This window comes from Nicotiana attenuata, unplaced genomic scaffold (assembly GCF_001879085.1).
Source record: "Nicotiana attenuata strain UT unplaced genomic scaffold, NIATTr2, whole genome shotgun sequence".
In the NCBI taxonomy this organism is placed as follows: domain Eukaryota; kingdom Viridiplantae; phylum Streptophyta; class Magnoliopsida; order Solanales; family Solanaceae; genus Nicotiana; species Nicotiana attenuata.
The window spans coordinates 206,321-227,474 of record NW_017670924.1 but is presented as its reverse complement, the minus strand read 5'-3'; the positions used below and the strand labels follow the sequence as shown (position 1 = coordinate 227,474).

Below are 21,154 nucleotides of genomic sequence, written 5' to 3'. Positions count from 1 at the left end.
TATTCTTTTTGCTTACAAGCTGAGCATATTTTTAGGATTCAAACGAACAAATCTACAACCTATCTACAACTTTTATACATTATTTCTACTCAGTTAATACGACCAGAATATCATACAACTTAATTACAATTGTTATACAAGTTTTATACAATATGTCTTTTGTATATTTTGTATCTGATTTATACATAGTAAAAATAAATTTCATACAACTAATTATATATTATACAACTTATCTACAATTTTTATGTAATATCCCCTAAATTTAGACAAGGATATATTGGTCATTAGCAACTAATTTAAAAAAAAAAAAAAAAGAATGAACCAAAAGGGGCCAAGCCCACCAGATGAAAATCTGGCCTAAAGGAAAAGAAAGAATGGGATTAAGGGAAGGGGCGGAAGGCTCATGGCAGGAAACAAAAAAAAAAAAAAAAAAAAAAAAAAAACTTTGGATAGTAAAAGAACTCTAACGCAGGGGAAATTTACGGGCAGCAATGCTTTAAGGGAAAAGAGAAGCTTTTATCAGTAAATTTCAAGAAGGAAGAAGGAATAAAGATTATCAAGCTTCATTGTTGATTCCTACACAAAAAGGTCAATTTTTCCCTTTCTTTGATTCTTCTTCAGTTTCTAGGATTCTTTAAATCCCGATTTAATGTCATGGGATTCTATCATGTATTGAAAATTTAAGTATCAAACAAAAAGAAAAAGATATTATAGACAATATACTATTTAAGTTTTAACTTATACACATGAGTAAAGAAATTGAATAGAACATGGAATTTAACTACATAAATGCCTTCTTTTTTTGAAAAAAAAGAAGATATTGGACTAATTTAAATTACTCATAGCATGGGTAAATATGATTCAGCAAATTAAGAGTCAAATATGATTGAGGGTTGGGTATTCTAAATTAACTAAGCATTAGCCTAAACAAGGAAATTAACACGAGTTCAATGTTGACGTGATTATAGATTGATTGAAGAAAAGTCGTATAGATCGCTCGAGGTGACGAATTTGGTATTTCGAGACGAGTACAGTGAGTAGTAATCTTACCGCAATTTGTGTTTTCATAACTTGCATGATTTACACATGATTTTTAATATGGATATGTTACTGATTATTTTGAGTTGCATGTGGGACAAGTCTTTTACTCGATATGATACTGAAATAGTTATTTGAGATGAATACCGTGGTTTTAAATATTTTCGTTGTCACTAGATCTGTTTTACCGTTACTTGAATTTACTGTTATCGAAAGGAAATTATATGATTTGATAAGAACCGAAATGCCCTATATTGTTTTAAAATAGTTTCTACGAGTATATACGGATTACAGAGACAAGTATAAATGGGAGTAGACATTGAAGGATCCCGTAGCTAACGGCGGGTTCGTTAGACCTGGTGCACCTTGTAATTACCGATTACCGTTATAGCCCTCGCTAGTGGGAAGGTAGAACTAGCATACCGTTACCGATTTCCCTTGAGTAGGGACTACCGTTATATTTGACTTCTTGCGAAGAAGTCCACAGTTATACCGATTACATGATCCATTCATTGAAACCTCCCAAAATGTGAATACTGATATTATACAGTGGTTACCGAGCTTATTACTGAATTGTTAATTATATTTTACTACAAGAAAAGCGTGATGAGACTGAAATAATTTTTTGTTTCTGAAAGGGCAGTTTTTATGTATTTTTTCTTTGAGATACTAGCATGTTTCTGACTTGTCCCCAAATAAAAACGGTTGTGGTTAAGTGTTATTACTCACTGAGCTAGCGACTCATTCTCCGCTAAATTTTTTTACAGAGACAGCAGTTGACGCAGGCGAGGATTTCGTTAAGTAGAGCGCACAGGTTGATATTTCTCGGTGAGCCTCGCACTTGTTCGCGTGGGCAGAGATTTTATTTATTGTTATGGTCTTTTCATTGAACTCTTAGAGTCGCTCCATAGTCATTATTTTAGTGTCATGAGTATTATTTTGTTATTATGGTCTTATGTTGAGTATCGTTCTCATTTATCAAAGTTGGAGATAAATTAGTATTTCTAGTGGTTAGTTGGTGGTTTAGTTATGGTGGAGACTTGTATTGGTTAATTGATAAGTTGTCAATTGTTTGGTATGATATTAGGATGTTTGGTTGTTGATTTGAGACAGAAAATTTTTTGGGATGGTCCAAAAACAGGGGAAACTCTGTCCGATTATCTGTAAAGTTATCGATGAGGCTTACTTGGGAGCACTTGCTCCTAAGCGCCGGTCACAATCCTAAATTGGGTCGTGACATTTTATATAATATTTCTACTCAGTTATATACAACTACAATATCATACAACTTAAATATAATTTTTATATAACGTTGTTCAACTTTCATACAATAGTTAAATAAATAAAAGAAAAATATATAAACAACAGAATATAATTTTTCTACAATTTCGTAAATATAATGTATATCATGTCTTCTTCTTCTTCTTCTTCTTCTTCTTCTTCGAGTTTCAATCTGAAATTCAGCTAAAATCAAGTCGAATCTTCACCAAAACCCCTCAAAATTGAGATATAAACTCCAAACCATATTCCCAATTATTTGCAACAACACCCAATCCAAACAAATAATGATTTTTGAAAATCCAAATTCGAATTTAAAGCTTCAAAGCTTTCTAATGGCTGTCAATGGTGGAATTGCTGCTCTCTTTTCCTTTGCTTTACGTTACTGAAATTAGGAATTGAGAGATAGAGAGAGACGTAGAGAGAATTCTCAATTCTTTGCAACAATATCCAATTCAAACAAATAATGTTTTTTGAAAATCCAAATTCGAATTCAAAGCTTCAAAGCTTTTTAATGGTTGTCAATGGTGGAATCATGAGTGGGTGCAAGATACATGGGGGAGGGGGGTGGGATGTGGAGAGAGAAACGTGGGGGAGTGGAAGATAGTTAGAGTAATTTTAGGACACTAATTATTATCATTAATTCCCTTAAAATGTACGTAAATGGTAATTGGGGTATATAAAATGTAATTATAGTAAAACTTAAGTAGGGGGGTAATATAGTTTCATATAGTGTATAGAAATGTAAAAATTCCTTTCTTAAATCTAGCAATTTGGCCAAATCTAATATTGACTTGAATTCCATAAAATTTAACATGTTTAGAGTTTTTTTAAAAGTATTTTCTTATAACAAAAACCATAAAATAACGGAAAAATATTTCCCTAAAAAGTGACTTCCATCATTTCATACATCTTAATGTAAGTAGTGTATGCTCTTTTAGATCACGTAGACATTGTAAAATTGGATTATAAAATTGCAAAAACATGAATTCAAGAGCTTCAGTAACTCTTAAAAAACTTGTATCTTAGCTTGTCGAAGTAACACGAACTCTTGAGAAAATCCAGAAAAAAAGGGAAAGCCATGACCATCTTGTATCATGATGAATTTTTGAACTTTAATTTACTACAAACCCTGCAACTACAGCATAGAAGCAAAAATTATGCATTATAATTTATAAATACATGACCTAAGCTCAGCTAGCAAAAACAATCTGAATGAAATTTTCAGATTCGGTTAGCACATCACATGTCCACAATGAATGTGATATCCAAACACCAAAAATAACTCAACTCTATGATACACAAAAATGTTATGTTATTTTGTTAATCACAAAAAAGCCTACTACACATTTTTCATGAGCAGGGAAATGTACATAGACAACCTCAGGACAAGCAAAATGTGAATGCTTCTTTAGCAGATTGAAATAAGTACTAAATCTTGAAAAACTTTATCGCCAGTTGCCTGGTGCTGGTGCTGGCGCATAAGCTCCAGGAGGATAATTACCTCCGGCTGGTGGGTAACCAGGAGCCGGATAACCTTGTTGCGGTGGTGGTGGTTGACCGTAAGGCGGTGGTGCACCATATGACGGAGGATATCCAACCGTGGGCGCGTATGGCTGATCAAGTCGTGACATCTGCTGCACTGGTGGCACTGTCATTGGACCAAACTTGCCATCTCTTTTGTCCAATTCAATCTTGTGTTGTGTCTGCAATCTCAACAAACAGTAGTAAGCTTAAATGATAAAACTATTACAGTCAAACCTCTCTATAACATCCTCGTTTGTTCCATAAGAATACAGTTATAGAGAGGCCTGACTGTATATCTTTCACAATTAATTAAGTTTCGCCTGCTTACCTGCATGCATGCACAAACCCTGCAATCAAATGCAGCAAATTTAGCACAACAATTAATCTTGAGTTGTTACTGAAATAAATAGAGTGTGATGAATGTGCAGAGCTTACGAGTAGTAAACTGTATCAGACATGCATGTTAAAACATGAGCAAGCTCCTCAATTTCATCGTCTCCAGTAACTACAGCCAGAATTCTACATAGGCAAGCAAGATATCCGAGGACGACCATGAAAGCCTAAGTAGCAAGGAATTAAGAAATGTCTATTGATCAAATTGCATTCAAAATTATACTATGGACTAATTAAATGAGGAAGATTTAGAGGAATTACTATAATGCAATTATCACATTTTGTTGTTTTTATGTTGAGTTCATCTTGTAACAGGAACCGAGTTGAGCTCACTGATGTTCCAAAGCAACAACAAACCTGGTAGTTAAAATCAACAGATCAGTATTACAGCAGAATTAATTAATCACGAATATGCAGCATTTTTAGTGCCTGATTAAAATGAAGAAACAATTAATTTAATTTTCTGACCTCAGTTGCAAGGCAAAATTCAGGGCAACGACTTTCTCCGCATCTACCACTGCAAGGCATATAACCAGCGCAACACTTATACCTGTCGCAAACAGAGATTTGTTAATAAGAAAGGAAATCTACATAATGTATCTGTATAGGTCAAAATTTGGCATATCGATGATAAAGTATAATTAGGATAAAAGATGGGGTCGACCATCGTACGACGACTGAGGTTTGCTTTTAAGACGTTTGATGCCAAAGACGGGCAGCGGTGATATGGAGGCAACGGTAGCCTAAGTTTAAATCTAGACACAAGGAATATTCCTTAGGATATTCCTTGTTTGTACTTTATAAGGGTTTTGGCAAATATCCTTATAAATAGGAAGAGATACAGAACAAAAGAGGTAGGTTTTTCACTGCTAAAAAGGTACTTCTTGTACAGAGTTGACCCGAGAATATACGAAATTGTCCCATTCATTGATTATCTTGTTCGAATCTACATTTTTTGGTTCTATATTCGTGAGATTCGAGGATCCTAGAACTCTTTATTATTCCATTCATTCCACGTTGCTGTAAGGAGAAGGAATCGTTTGGATCTCACAATACTTGGGAAGTAATTCCTTCTTGCTGCACTAGTAGCATTAATCTATATTCATTGCATATATGTTGTCGCATTTATGAGCATTTAATAAGTTCAGACATATTTATTGACGTCTCCTGTTTTGTTTTGCACACTTCGTTTAGCATCCGATCTAGAATTTATTATCTTTAACTAAGATTCACCCTTCTTATCATTATTAATTGGTTCAACTAAAGAGTTTAACACTTTTTGGTCAAACGGTATCCTCTCTCCAAAATAATAGCCGATGAATGTATATATTCTGTATATTAATGTATAATATACATGTAGTATACATATTTTATACGTAATGCCATAACTAGTGTATATTTTTTTGTATATTTGGCTAGTGACTGTAATTATTTTTGACTGACCGATCAAATATGTTACTGAGAAAGAGAAAGTGCCTTACATACCTTCTCATATCACCATATAAAGCTCGTTTCCGAAGCAAATAGGATGCACATGGTGAACTGCAGTTGATATAAAATGGTGGAATATATTAATGCTTTCAACAATTCAAGAAAATTAAGGAAATAAACACAAATCAAGGTAGCAAATCAATAGCATTGGAGGAAAATAACAGAGGTAAATACACAACTCACCACCACAAGGCAAAACACCAATCTGCAAACAAAACATGAAAATTTAAACGGTTAGAAACACAAACAAACACATATATTTACACCTTTGATTCTCATATACAAAATACTCCATTTTGTTTCAAAAAACGAATAATGTGGCTTTAAATACTAGGATCAAATGATTCAATTCTAAGCTATATTGCTCGGACCCAATTCGAAAAATGTTGCGTCTGATCCTCTAAATATACATAGCTTTTGGTGGATCCAACACACATCGAGCGATTTTATTAAAGAGTCCGAGGAACATAGATTTTCACTATCAATTCAAACATATACCGTTATTATAAATAAATAAAAATTCACATATATCTTTTATTAATGAAAGCATTAGAAAAGATTGTTTGACTCTTCAAATAGTAACAGTGTCATATAAAATGAGACAGAGACATACATCCAGGATCAGATTTAATGGTGTTCAAGAGATCAGTGCGCCAGAAATTTTGATAAAATTCACGATTCTTCGCCTTATCAATGAGTGCTTGTGATGACGCCATTTTTTCTTCACTCTTTTGTTCCTCAACTATCTCAGATTTACTAATAAATATGAAATATGAAATTAAACCCCTTTTAAACTATTATTATAAGAAATGTTTGGACCTTCGTCGATGAAGACGAAGCGTCTTTTCGCAAAGAGCCAAAATCAATTCTATTCTCAAGTAGTGTCATTTATATTGACATGAAAGCAAATGTTACAAAACCGTCGAATTTTCTCCATTTTCACGGTGTGTCATTGAATGAATCTTATACACACAAAAAATTGGGAGAAATTCAAAAATAGCCAGATTTACCACTGGTCGTTGAAAAATAGTCAAGTTTCAAAAGTCATCGAAATTTAGCCACTTTAAATTTGAGTGAAAACACTGTTCAAAATCCGGAAAAATACGCCCGCAAATTTTACGGGAGTTCCAGCATAGTATGCTTGAACTCCCGTAAATTTTACGGGAGTTCCAGGATAACTATGCTGGAACTCCCGCAAATTTTACGGGAGTTCAAGCATAATTATGCTGGAACTCCCGCAAATTTTACGGGAGTTCCAGCAAGTATAATTGTCCAGTATAATATACTGGAGTTTGGAGCACTGGTGCTCCAGTCTCCCGCAAATTTTACAGGAGTTAGCAAAGTATACCGGTCCAGCATAATATGTTGGAGTTCGTACACAAATGCACCAGAACTCCCGTATATTATACTGGACCGGTCCTTGTTGCAGCAAAATAGTGGCTATTTTTCATTGACTTGATAAACACTGGCTATTTTTCATTGACCAGTGTGAAAACTGGCTATACCATGATATTTTAACCAAAAAATTCTATGGCCTAAAATTTCAAACCCATGCATGGTCATATTTTTGTCTCTCTTTTCTCTTCCCTTTGGTGTTCTATATACAAGGAATTTTTACCTCCTATAGCAAAAGTTAACACCTTATTTATTTTAAATAAATACCATTTAAAAAAATTATATTCTATAGATACCTTTTAAGGTTTATAGCAAAATATTTAATTTTGGTTACCTCCAAGCCCTAAGCCACTAAATACGCTAATCAGTTACACTATTTTCTTTCTCTCTCTATTTTGATACATCCCATTCTCTTCCCCCGTCCCATTAAAATTTCCGATCTCCTCCTCCTTCCACCGGATTTGTGCAAAGTATGAAAGATTCAAAAGGTAATCAAACACTTTATTGGTGATATTATGTGCAAGTATGAAAGATTCCAAACAGTTTGGGTCTATGTCTTCTATGAATTTACCGCCAATAAAGGTTCATGTTGAGGAGAACCAAAAGGGTGGAAATTTTGAGGAGCAATTTTCACAGATGACTTTTGGGGTAGTGAAGCAGAAGCATGAGGAAGGAGGATTTGTGGATTTATCTTCGCCGGCTGCGACGGTTGTTTTAGTGCCAATGTCGACAGAATGTGTCAATTCTAGATCTTATGCAAATTCTGTGGAATATGAACACTTCAGCATATGAATTGTCGTGGAAAAATCAATTCTTTTCTACAAATTTGTTGAAGTCCTAGAGCACCATTCTGCATCAGTTTTAATCAGATACATACACCTGCAAGTGTCGTATTGTGCCCTCATCAAGACTAAACTCTTCCTTTTGCCCAAATTCGAGACATATATACAGTGAGTCGTGCATTTGAGTGAATTTTCTAATGGTTGCTGCACATTTTGTTGAGGTCTTGACATATACTTCTCTTGATAGTCCATCTGATTTGCCTTCCCCTGATTCAGTTTCAAATCAACTCTATCAATCCAGAGCAATTCCACGTGACATCCACGCCACAACTTTATCTTTCGCGATGAAGAAGAACATTTCTTTTAATATATTTCAATGTAATTTCAACATATTACGCTGTATTTTCATGTATTTCATTGTATTCATTGTCTTTTTTTGTAATTCAATGTATCTCGCTGTATTCCATGTATATTATTGTATTTTCTGTCTTTTTTTCCATTATATTTCAATGTATCCCGCTGTATTCTATGTATTTCATCGTATTCACTGTCTTGCTATATGCCATGAATGTATTCATAAGTTTTTTTTAATTAACATAATTTATGTATTCAGATGTATTATATAATTTCTCTAAAGATTGCTATATTTATGGGGTATTTTTCGATTGAGAATCTTTTTTTATAATTGAAAATACAAATTTTGTGTGTTATAATTGAAAATACAAATTTTGTGTGTTATAATTGAGTTTGTTGAGTTATATTAGGAGTCTATTATGTTAATTGATTCACTTTCCGTTTTAAAAACAGTGTAATCCCCTATTTCACGTCGTGAATACAGTCGAATACAATAATCTGTCCAGCTGTAATCCCATGTTTCACTCCATGAATACACTCGAATACAACAACTGATTAGCTGGACTTCCCTGATTCACGCCTATTTTTACTACTGTATTCATGAATACAATAGCTTAAATACATCAAATACAACATATAACCACATAAAAGGTATCTATAGTAATATAACAAATGCTATCTATAGATGGCCAATTACTACTAAAAGATAGTGCTTTATGAAAATTTCCCTACATACAATAATAAAGTCCAAAGGTGTAGCTTTTTTTCGTGTTTTAACCATCAAACAACCTCACATTCATCAAATTCTAAAACCAAGTCATGTTTTATTACTCCATGCAGCTTTCGCCAATAACAGTACAGTACAACTTGTTTGGATAGTTATTACCATTGTATTGTATCGCACAATTACTTCAAATACAATATTTATATTGATTGTTATTTAAATTTTATTATATCGTATTGTTAAATTCGTTGTTAAAAGAGCCAGTTTATGTAACGACCAATTTGGTGTGATAGCGTCATTGCCTTATTTCTTCTCTCATCTTGCCCTTCCTTATTACTAAATGATCCTATTTTATCTTTTTACCCTGCCTTCTTATATAATAATTTTACTTTGGACCCTACTTTTTCTTTGTAATATTGCAAGTTTATTCTTCATATTACAGTTGTATGACATCATGAAACGACCGACAAATGATACAATCTATCCAAACGATATATTCATCAAAATAATACAATACATTATGAACCGATATATAACAACTATCCAAACAAGCTGTTAGCTAGTAAGAGACAGAATAATGGGGGGAACCAGAAGTGAAGAGAGGGTAAAGACTGGAAGAAGAGAAGGTTTAAAGAAAGAGTCTAATAATGGTGAGAGAGTGAGTCTGAAGAAGAAGAAGAAAGTTCAGTTTACGAAAAAGAAGAAAGCCCAGTTTACGAAGAAGAAGAGGAAAGCCCAGTTTATGCTGCCTTAAGTTTGCAAAATTGAACCATACAAGTTTTACAACTTTGATGAATAGGTTAGTCTCGCAAAGTTAGTGATCAAAATGTGGACTACAATTTAAACCTACTTTGATGAATAGGTTAGTCTCGCAAAGTTAGTGATCAAAATGTGGACTACAATTTAAAACTTAGCGTTAATGAGGTCTTTTTTTGGAGTTCATTACTCAAATGGTCACTTAACTATCCTAAGTTATCTTCTAAAGTCACTTTTTTTTCGTTTGTAACAACAAAGCCACTGAACTATGCCTATTGCACTCAGAAGGTCACGCAGCTAGATTTTCTAAATTTTGGATTGCCAAATACCTATTTTACCCTCTAAATTATAAACAATTATCTTCTTTTTATTTTTTTTAAACTTTCAAATATTATGATTTCCCCCTTTTTAATTTACATTATGGACTTACCTATAGAATAAATAAATATTATTTATAAATTAAAAAAAATAAAAAGTATTTAAGCATATATAATGCTGGAATAAAAAAATAATGAGCATAGTAAAAAAAATTAATTAGAATAATATGTTCGTAATAATAATTTTAGTATTAGCAACAAAAATTCAAAAAATTATTTACACAATTAAGAATGAAAGAAAATAAAGGTTGTAAAATATATATTTCATGCATATAATATAAAAATAATTATTTAAATAAAGGTATTTTTATAATATATATTATATATTCTTGAAAATTAAGATCAATTATATTATATATATATATTCCATCCACGACTTAACATAGTATATTTTACTGTATATAGATAGTCCTCCTGCTTTCCATTGACATAGCTTTGTATCGTCGAAAAGTTGGTAGAAACATAATAATATAATTGAGCATAATTTTCAAAATATATAATATATATTATAAAAATACCTTTATTTAAATAATTATTTTTATATTACGTGTATAGAATATATATTTTACAACCTTTATTTTCTTTCATTCTGAATTGGGTAAATAAAATTTTAAATGTTTATTGTTAATACTAAAAAGATTAAAAAAAATAAAAAGAAGATAAATATTTATAATTTAGAGGGTAAAATAGGTATTTGGCAATCTAAAATTTAGAAAATCTAGTTGAGTGACCTTCTGAGTGCAATATGCATAGTTCAGTGACTTTGTTGTTACAAACGAAAGAAAAATGACTTTAGGGGATAATTTGGCATAGTTGAGTGACCATTTGAGTAATTGACTTTCTTCTTTTTTTTTTTTTTTTTTTTTGTCCTTTACATTAGAGATTGAATAAGAGGAACGGGAAAGGGGGCAATGGAAATAGAAAATCGCACATATTGTGTGACAGATCAAAATTCAAAGGCGTTCATTTTCAATAAATTTAAAAGATTAAAACTCAAAAATATATTTAAGGGTCTATTTAAAACCAACATCAAACATAGGATCATTTTTCATTTTCTCACTAAAAAGACATAAAAAGTATTCAAGAAATCATAGTATATGTTGTTTGACTCGTGTGACGACCCGACCCGTCGTCTCATGAGTTACCGCTCCGTTTTTCCCATTTCCTGCTTCTTCATGCTTCATTATCCGTATCTTGTGCGATCGAGTTGGTTTGGAGAAATTTTTGTAAAGGAAATGAGACACTTAGTCTCTTTAACGAAAGCTTAGTTTGGAAAAGTCAATCGGATGTTGACTTATGTGTTAGAGGGCTCGGATGTGATTTCCGATGGTTCGGTTAGCTTCGGGGGATGATTTGTGACTTAGGAGTGTGATCGGAAGTAATTTTGGAGGTCCGGTGTAGAACTAGGCTTGAATTGGCGAAGTTAGTATTTTGGCGAATTCCGGTTGATAGGTAGGATTTTGACCCGAGGGTCGGAATAGAATTCCGAGAGTTGCTGCAGCTTTGTTAGGTGATTTGAGATGTGTGTGTAAAATTTCAGGTCATTCGGAAGTGTTTTGGTTGGGTTTTTGATCAAATGCGTGTTTCGGAAGTTTTAGAAGAACTTAGGCTTGAATCCGATGTGAATTGATGGTTTTGGTGTTGTTTGAGGTGTTTTGAGGATTGGAACAAGTTTGGGTGATGTTTTAGGATGTGTTGGTGCTTTTGGTTGAGGTCCCGGGGGCCTCGGGTGAGTTTCGGATGGTCAAACGGACCAATTTTGGCACTTGGGAGTTGCAGGTTTTTCGGTTCAATGTTGCAGAGATTTAACCCTTCGCGTTCGCGTAGGGTGAGTAGCGAACGCGTAGAAGGAATTTGAGGGCCAGGGTTTAGGCCTTCGCGTTCGCGGTTGAGTGACGCGTTCGCGTAGGTTAGGGACCCAGGGCTTCGCGTTCGCGTGTTGGACACCGCGTTCGCGAAGGGTAAATTGGCCAGTGGAAAAGTTTGTTCATCGCGAACGCGAGTGGGCCCTCGCGTTCGCATAGAGTAAAGTTTCAGCTGGCAGAAGAGTTTTTAATAACATTTCCTCCACGAGCTAAGTCATATTTTCCTCCATTGTTGATCGTTTTAAGAGCTTTTTGGGAGGAATTGAAGAGGGTTTCGACTGCGATTGATTGGAGGTGAGTCCTATGAACTAAAAACGTGATTATTATGCGAAATTAACCTTGAAATTCATGGAAACTTGGCTAAAATGGGAAGAACTAGGGCTTGAGTTTTTGAAATTTTAAATTGGAGTTTGAAGGGCCATTTGAGCTCGGATTTGAGAGTTCTTGATATGTATAGACTCGTGGCGAGATAAAGAACCCGTTGATGTGAAAATTTTTGAGTTTCGAGAACTGGGCCCGGGACTCGGATTTTGTCAATTTCGGGATTTTTAACATCTTTCGATTGTTTTCGATTGGGTATTGTTCCTTTAGCATGTTGTGACGTATTCGTTGTGGTTTTGATCAGATTCGACGCGCGAGGAGGCCGATTTGAGAGGCAAGGGCATAGCGAGCTAGAGTTTGGCCGGCTTGAGGTGAGTAATAGATGTAAATGATGTCCTGAGGGTTTGAAACCCCGGTTTTGTATATCGTAGTGCTATATTGAGGTGACTTGCACGCCGGGTAACGAGCTTGGGGTAGAGCACCGTTGGGGATCGTGACTTGGTCCGTCCCGCTTGATGAAATTACCGCTTAATTTATTGAAGCTTATTTGATATCCTTATTATTTTGGACTAATTGTCATAATTGGGCTTCGTGCCAACTATTTGAACCCTTCAGGGATTGTTATTACTATTTTCCCACTACTTGGGCATATTATTTGAACTCAGTCCTATTGTTTAATACCGTTTTGCAAACTCAGCCACTTTTTCTCAGATTTGAAACTTAAATGACATTTCTAACAATGTTTGGGCTGAGAACTATTATTTTACTATTGCCCGAGAGGCTTATGTGATTCTGGACCGAATATGGGATCGGGCTGCGCGCCGCAACAGTATTATATTGATATTGATATGAGGCCGAGGGCCTAGTTGATGCCACGAGATGGCTAGATATTGCGCTTGGGCCGTAAGGGGCCCCTCCCGGAGTCTGCACACCCCTAGTGAGCGCTGTCGACGTTAAATAAATGGAGTGGGCTGCACGCCGCAGCGGGTACTAGAGAGTACCGTACTATGTGTTGCATTTCTTATTTGACTGTCATTTATTTACTTATCTATTGCAGCATTCCCATAATTGTTTCATTGGTTTACTGACATTTATACTACTTGGTTTAGAAAATTGCCGCATTTATAGATTACATTGTGCCTATTCAGGATTTCTTATTCTCGGCCTTTATTTATGTTTATTAATCACTGGGTCGGAGTACTCACATTATTCCCTGCACCTTGCGTACAGATCCAGGTGCATCCGAGGCTGAGTGAGGACTTCTCTGTTGAGCAGCATATTGCCGGGAGCATCGAGGTAGCTGCAATGGCGTCCGCAGCCCTGATATCTCACTCCTTTCCTTTTATTTTTATTCCGTATTCTCTAGACTGCTATGCATTAGGTTGATAAACCTGTATTAGAGGCTCAGACTTGTGACACCGGATCTTTATGGGCTAGGTAGTAGGTTTTATTTGATATTTTGCATGTTAAACTCTTATTTCAGGCTTAAAGTATTTTGAATTGGGTTAATTATCTATGTTAATTGGAAATGAATTGCATAAGGAACTGGGTTAAGGATGTTGTTTGGTCGGGCTTGCCTAGCATTGTGTTGGACGCCATCACGACCGGGGTTGGGGTCGTGACAAGTTGGTATCAGAGCCTAGGTTACTTGGTCTCGCGAGTCATGAGCCGGTTTAGTAGAGTCTCGTGGATCGGTACGGAGTCGTCTGTATTTATCCTCGAGAGGCTACAGAACCTTTAGGAAAACTTCACATTCTTGAAATTCTTGTCGTGCGGCTTTGTTGAACTGAGAACTAAACTTCTATTATTCTATTCTCTCACAGATGGTGAGGACACGAGCTACCGGACTAGGCGGACGACCACCAGTACCACCCACTGGGGCCACCGGAGGCCGTGGACGCGGTCGTAGTCGTGGCAGAGGCAGAGCAGCCGGGGCAGCACCTGCTGATCCACTAGTTGCCCCAGCTCAGGATCAGGCTCCAGCTGTGGACACTCCAGCAGCACCTGTTCAGGCACCAGCTGTGCCTATCGTAATTCCGGGCCTTCAGGAGGCCTTGGCACAGATCCTATCAGTTTGCACTGGCCTGGCTCAGGCGGTTTCAGCCACCACATCAGCAACTATTCCATAGGCCGGGGGAGGCAATCAGACCCCCGCTGCTCGCACACCTGAGCAGGTAGTGCAGGGATTTCAGACACCGGGAGTACCTCCAGCTCAGCCGGTTGCACCAGTTCAGGACTTCGTGGTTCGAGCTCTTCCAGACGATGAGCAGCGTCGTCTTGAGAGGTTTGGTAGGCTCCAGCCTCCAACATTCAGTGGTGCTGAGGGCGAGGATGCCCAGGGTTTTCTTGACAGGTGTCAGCGTATGCTCCGTACAACAGGGATTCTTGAGTCGAGTGGTGTGACATTTACCACCTTTCAGTTCACGGGGGCTGCTTTTACTTGGTGGGAGAATTTTCAGAGGCGTAGGCCTGTTGGTGCAGCACCCCTTTCTTGGCAGCAGTTCTCCGCTCTTTCCTGGAGAAGTATGTACCTCAATCCCGCAGAGAGGAGCTGCGTAGGCAGTTTGAGTGGTTGACGCAGGGGGATATGACCGTGACTCAGTACGAGATGAGGTTTTCACAGTTGGCCCGTCATGCTATTTGGATGATTCCGTCTGATCGTGAGAGGATTAGGAGATTTGTGGATGGCCTTAACTACCATCTCCGTATTCTGATGACTAGAGAGAGAGTATTGGGTGCTATGTTTGAGGAGGTGGTGGATATCGCTCGGGAGATCGAGTCAGTTCACCGTAGAGAGCGAGAGGAGAGGGAGGCCAAGAGGCCTCGAGGATCGGGCAGTTTCAGTGGTGCTCAGTCGAGGGGCCAGTTCCAGCGTGGTAGAGGTCGTTCTTTCAGGCCTGCTCATTCGGCCCGTCCAGAGTATCATGGGGCATCTTCAGACCGTGGTCATCATGGGTTCCAGCAGGGCCGATCTTCACTCAGTGCCCTCCCAGCTCAGAGTTCATCTCATGCCCCATCAGCTCAGGGTTCTTCTGCGACGAGTGCGTCTGCTAGTCACTCCGGTGCGAGGGGTTCCCTTCAGTCCCCATCTCCAGCACCGGGCAGTTGTTATGAGTGCGGAGAGTTTGGGCATATGAGGAGGCAGTGTCCTCGACTTTGTGGTGGTCAGTCTGAGCAGAGGGATCAGCCCTAGACTTCTGCACCAGTTGCTTCATACCCGCCCAGCCAGCCAAGGGTGGAGGTCAGGCAGCCAGGGGTCTCCCCAGAGGTGGAGGTCGATCAGGCGGTGGCCAGGCTCGTTTTTATGCTATGCCAGGCAGGATAGATGCCATGGCTTCAGATGTTGTCATCACAGGTATTGTTTCAGTCTGCCACAGAGATGCCTCTGAATTATTTGATCCCGGTTCCACCTATTCATATGTGTCTTCATATTTTGCTCGTTATTTGGGTACGCCCCGGAAGTCTCTATCTTTACCTGTTCATGTGTCTACCCCGGCGGGCGATACTGTAGTTGTGGACCGTGTGTACCGGTCGTGTGTTGTGATTATTGGGGGTCTGGAGACCCGAGTTGATCTATTGCTATTGAGCATGGTGGACTTTGATGTTATTTTGGGCATAGATTGGTTATCTCCATGTCATGCTATTCTAGATTGTCATGCTAAGACAGTCACGTTGGCTATGCCGGGTGTACCGCGGATCGAGTGGCGTGGCGTGACTGATTATGTTCCGAGTAGGGTGATATCCTTCTTGAAGGCCCAACGTATGGTTGGGAAGGGTTGTCTGTCATATTTAGCCTTTGTGCGGGATGTTGGAGCTGAGACTCCTAGCATTGATTCTGTTCCAATCGTGAGGGATTTTCCCGATGTATTTCCTGCAGACCTGTCGGGCATGCCACCGGACAGGGATATTAATTTTGGTATTGACCTGGCGACGGGCACTCAGCCCATCTCTATTCCGCCATATCGTATGGCACCAGCGGAGTTGAAAGAATTGAAGGAGCAGCTTCAGGAACTCTTAGATAAGGGGTTCATTCGGCTGAGTGTGTCACCATGGGGTGCGCCAGTTCTGTTTGTAAAGAAGAAAGATGGCACGATGAGAATGTTCATCGATTATTGGCAACTGAACAAAGTAACAGTGAAGAACAAGTATCCCTGCCTCGCATTGATGATTTATTTGACCAACTTCAGGGAGTGAGGGTGTTTTCCAAGATTGATCTACGTTCGGGCTATCACCAACTGAAGATCAGGGATTCAGATATTCATAAGACTGCTTTCAGGACTAGATATGGCCACTATGAGTTTCTTGTCATGTCTTTTGGGCCGACCAATGCCCCAGCTGCGTTCATGCATTTGATGAACAGTGTATTTCGGCCTTATCTGGATTCGTTTGTTATCGTGTTCATTGATGATATCCTGGTATACTCGCGTAGTCAGGAGGAGCACGCGGAGCATTTGCGAGTGGTATTGCAGAGATTGAGGGAGGAGAGGCTTTATGCAAAGTTCTCCAAATGTGAGTTCTGGCTCGGTTCAGTGGCTTTCTTGGGACACATGGTGTCCAGCAAGGGTATTCAGGTTGACCCAAAGAAGATAGAGGCGGTGCAGAGTTGGCCTAGACCGTCCTCAGCCACAGAGATTCGTAGCTTCCTTGGTTTGGTAGGTTATTATCGCCGGTTTGTTCAGGGTTTTTCCTCTATTGCATCGCCCTTGACCAAGTTGACTAAGAAGGGTGCTCCATTTGTATGGTCAGACGAGTGCGAGGAGAGCTTTCAGAAGCTCAAGACAGCTTTGACCACAGCTCCAGTGTTGGTTTTACCATCAGCTTCAGGTTCCTATACTGTATATTGTGATGCTTCGAGAGTTGGGATTGGCTGTGTATTGATGCAGGAGGGTAGAGTTATTGCTTATGATTCTCGTCAGTTGAATCCCCACGAGAAGAACTACCCTGTCCATGATTTGGAGTTGGCTGCTATAGTTCATGCGTTGAAGATTTGGAGGCATTACTTGTATGGAGTATCTTGTGAGGTATTCACTGATCATCGCAGTCTTCAGCATATGTTCAAGCAAAAGGATCTCAATTTGAGGCAGTGGAGGTGGCTAGAGTTGCTTAAGGATTATGATATTACCATTCTGTATCATCCGGGAAAGGAGAATGTAGTGGCCGATGCTTTGAGCTGAAAGGCAGTGAGTATGAGGAGCTTGGCGTACATTCCAGTTGATGAGAGGCCATTTGCAGTTGATGTTCAGGCCTTGGCCAATCGGTTTGTGAGATTAGGCATTTCGGAGCCCAGTCGGGTGTTGACTTGTGTGGTTTCTCGGTCTTCCTTATATGACCACATCAGAGAGCGCCAGTATAATGATCCACATTTGCTTGTCCTTAAGACAGGGTTCAGCATGATGATGCCAGAGACGTGACCATTGGTGATGATGGTGTGTTGAGGATGCAGGGTCGGATTTGCGTGCCCAATGTGGATGGGCTTCGGGAGATGATATTGGAGGAGGCCCACAGCTCGCGGTATTACATTCATCCGGGTGCCGCGAAGATGTATCAGGATCTTAGACAGCACTATTGGTGGCGGAGGATGAAGAAAGATATTGTGGAGTTTGTAGCTCGGTGTCTCAATTGTCAGCAGGTGAAATATGAGCATCAGAGACCGGGTGGCTTGCATCAGCAGATGGTTATTCCCGAGTGGAAGTGGGAGAGGATCACTATGGATTTTGTTACCGGACTCCCACGGACTTTGAAGAAATTCGATGCTATTTGGGTGATTGTAGACAGGCTGACCAAGTTCGCGCACTTCATTCCTATTTGTACTACTTATTCTTCAGAGCGGCTGGCAGAGTTATATATTCGGGAGATTGTTCGGTTGCATGGTGTCCTAGTTTCCATCATATCAGATCGGGGCACTCAGTTTACTTCCCAATTTTGGAAGTTGGTTCAGCGAGAGTTGGGCACTCAGGTGCAGTTGAGCACAACTTTTCACCCTCAGACGGACGGGCAGTCCGAGCGCAATATTCAGATATTGGAGGATATGTTACGTGCCTGTGTTATCGATTTCGGAGGGTCATGGGATCAGTTTCTACCTCTTGCAGAGTTTGCCTACAACAACAGCTATCAGTCCAGCATTCAGATGGCAACGTATGAGGCTTTGTATGGGAGGTGGTGTAGGTCTCCAGTTGGTTGGTTCGAGCCCGGCGAGGCTAGACTATTGGGGACAGATTTGGTTCAGGATGCTTTGGATAAAGTGAAGGTAATTCAGGAGAGACTTCATACGACCCAGTCGAGGCAGAAGAGCTATGCGGACCGGAAGGTTCGGGACGTATCCTACATGGTTGGTGAGAAGGTCCTGTTGAAGGTTTCGCCCACGAAGGGTGTTATGAGATTCGGAAAGAGAGGAAAGTTGAGTCCGCGATTTATTGGGCCCTTGAGGTACTCAGGAGGATTGGGGAGGTGGCTTATGAGCTTGCCTTGCCACCCAGCTTGTCGAGCGTGCATCCAGTTTTCCATGTTTCTATGCTTCGGAAGTATATTGGGCACCCGTCCCACGTCCTGGATTTCAGTACGGTTCAGTTGGAGGGTGATTTGACCTATGATGTAGAGCCAACAGCTATTTTGGAGCGCTAGGTTAGAAAGTTGAGATCATAGGATGTAGTTTCAGTGAAGGTGCAGTGGAGAGGTCGGCCCGTGGAGGAGGCTACCTGGGAGATCGAGCGGGAGATGCAGAGCAGGTATCCCCACCTGTTTGAGGCTTCAGGTATGTTTCTTGACTCGCTCGAGGACGAGCGTTTGTTTTAGTTGAGGAGGATGTGACGACCCGACCCGTCGTCTCATGAGTTACCGCCCCGTTTTCCCCATTTTCTGCTTCTTCATGCTTCATTATCCGTATCTTGTGCGATCGAGTTGGTTTGGAGAAATTTTTGTAGGAAATGAGACACTTAGTCTCTTTAAGGAAAGCTTAGTTTGGAAAAGTCAACCGGATGTGGACTTATGTGTTATAGGGCTCAGATGTGATTTTCGATGGATCGGTTAGCTTCGGGGGATGATTTGTGACTTAGGAGTGTGATCGGAAGTAATTTTGGAGGTCCGGTGTAGAACTAGGCTTGAATTGGCGAAGTTAGTATTTTGGCGAATTCCGGTTGATAGGTGAGATTTTGATCCGAGGGTCGGAATGGAATTTCGAGAGTTGGTGTAGCTTCGTTAGGTGATTTGGGATGTGTGTGTAAAATTTCAGGTCATTCGGAGGTGTTTTGGTTGGATTTTTTATCAAATGCGTGTTTCGGAAGTTTTAGAAGAACTTAGGCTTGAATCTGATGTGAATTGATGGTTTTGGTGTTGTTTGAGGTGTTTTGAGGATTGGAACAAGTTTGGGTGATGTTTTAGGATGTGTTGGTGCTTTTGGTTGAGGTCCCGGGGGCCTCGGGTGAGTTTCGGATGGTCAAACGGACCAATTTTGGCACTTGGGAGTTGCAGGTTTTTCAGTTCAGTGTTGCAGAGATTTAACCCTTCGCGTTCGCGCAGGGTGAGTTGCGAACGCGTAGAAGGAATTTGAGGGCCAGGGTTTAGGCCTTCGCGTTCGCGGTTGAGTGATGCGTTCGCGTATGTTAGGGACCCAGGGCTTCGCGTTCGCGTGTTGGACACCGCGTTCGCGAAGGGTAAATTGGCCAGTGGAAAAGTTTGTTCATCGCGAACGCGAGTGGGCCCTCGCGTTCGCATAGAGTAAAGTGTCAGCTGGCAGAAGGGCTTTTAATAACATTTCCTCCGCGAGCTAAGTCATATTTTCCTCCATTGTTGATCGTTTTAAGAACTTTTTGGGAGAAATTGAAGAGGGTTTCGACTGGCATTGATTGGAGGTGAGTCCTATGAACTAAAAACGTGATTATTATGCGAAATTAACCTTGAAATTCATGGAAACTTGGCTAAAATGGGAAGAACTAGGGCTTGAGTTTTTGAAATTTTATATTGGGATTTGAAGGGCCATTTGAGCTCGGATTTGAGAGTTCTTGATATGTATAGACTCGTGGCGAGATAAGGAACCCGTTGATGTAAAAATTTCTGAGTTTCGAGAAGTGGGCCCGGGGCTCGGGTTTTGTCAATTTCGGGATTTTTAACATCTTTCGATTGTTTTCGATTGGGTATTGTTCCTTTAGCATGTTGTGACGTATTCGTTGTGGTTTTGGTCAGATTCGACGCGCGAGGAGGCCGATTTGAGAGGCAAGGGCATAGCGAGCTAGAGTTTGGCCGGCTTGAGGTGAGTAATAGATGTAAATGATGTCCTGAGGGTTTGAAACCCTGGATTTGTACATCGTAGTGCTATATTGAGGTGACTTGCACGCCGGGTAACGAGCTTGGGGTAGAGCACCGTTGGGGATCGTGACTTGGTCCGTCCCGCTTGATGAAATTACCGCTTAATTTATTGAAGCTTATTTGATATCCTTATTATTTTGGACTAGTTGTCATAATTGGGCTTCGTGCCAACTATTTGAACCCTTCGGGGATTGTTATTACTGTTTCCCCACTACTTGGGCATATTATTTGAACTCAGTCCTATTGTTTAATACCGTTTTGCAAACTCAGCCACTTTTTCTCAGATTTGAAACTTAAATGACATTTCTAACAATGTTTGGGCTGAGAACTATTGTTTTACTATTGCCCGAGAGGCTTATGTGATTCTGGACCGAATATGGGATCGGGCTGCGCGCTGCAGCAATATTATATTGATATTGATATGAGGCCGAGGGCCTAGTTGATGCCACGAGATGGCTAGATATTGCGCTTGGGCCGTAAGGGGCCCCTCCCGGAGTCTGCACATCCCCAATGAGCGCCGTCGACGATAAATAAATGGAGCGGTGCTAGACT

The 21,154-nt window shown here is 39.5% G+C and overlaps 1 protein-coding gene and 1 long non-coding RNA gene across 2 annotated transcripts; one reads left to right on the top strand and one right to left on the bottom strand.

The window, feature by feature from the left end:
- The first annotated feature begins 358 nt into the window (after positions 1-358).
- On the top strand, positions 359-1,845 carry LOC109244512. The gene is made up of 3 exons (XR_002070706.1): positions 359-588; positions 969-1,033; positions 1,806-1,845. It is a non-coding gene; the product is annotated as an uncharacterized LOC109244512 (long non-coding RNA).
- Positions 1,846-3,457: 1,612 nt separating this feature from the next.
- Positions 3,458-6,583, bottom strand: LOC109244511. Its single transcript, XM_019411613.1, has 8 exons — positions 6,341-6,583; positions 5,911-5,932; positions 5,722-5,778; positions 4,705-4,786; positions 4,498-4,593; positions 4,279-4,403; positions 4,172-4,190; positions 3,458-4,022 (listed from the first exon to the last, which is right to left on the bottom strand). The coding sequence occupies exons 1-8, from the start codon at positions 6,441-6,443 to the stop codon at positions 3,765-3,767; spliced, it is 762 nt and encodes a 253-aa protein (XP_019267158.1). The 5' UTR covers positions 6,444-6,583; the 3' UTR covers positions 3,458-3,764.
- Between the last annotated feature and the right edge of the window lie 14,571 nt (positions 6,584-21,154).

Excerpts from the sequence above, each read along its gene's own strand:
- LOC109244511 (XM_019411613.1), bottom strand. The coding sequence starts at position 6,443 with ATGGCGTCATCACAAGCACTCATTGATAAGGCGAAGAATCGTGAATTT. Across the intron at positions 4,787-5,721 it reads TTATATGGTGATATGAGAAG|GTATAAGTGTTGCGCTGGTT; the intron begins GTATGTAAGGCA and ends TGTTTGCGACAG. Across the intron at positions 4,594-4,704 it reads AATTTTGCCTTGCAACTGAG|GTTTGTTGTTGCTTTGGAAC; the intron begins GTCAGAAAATTA and ends TTTAACTACCAG.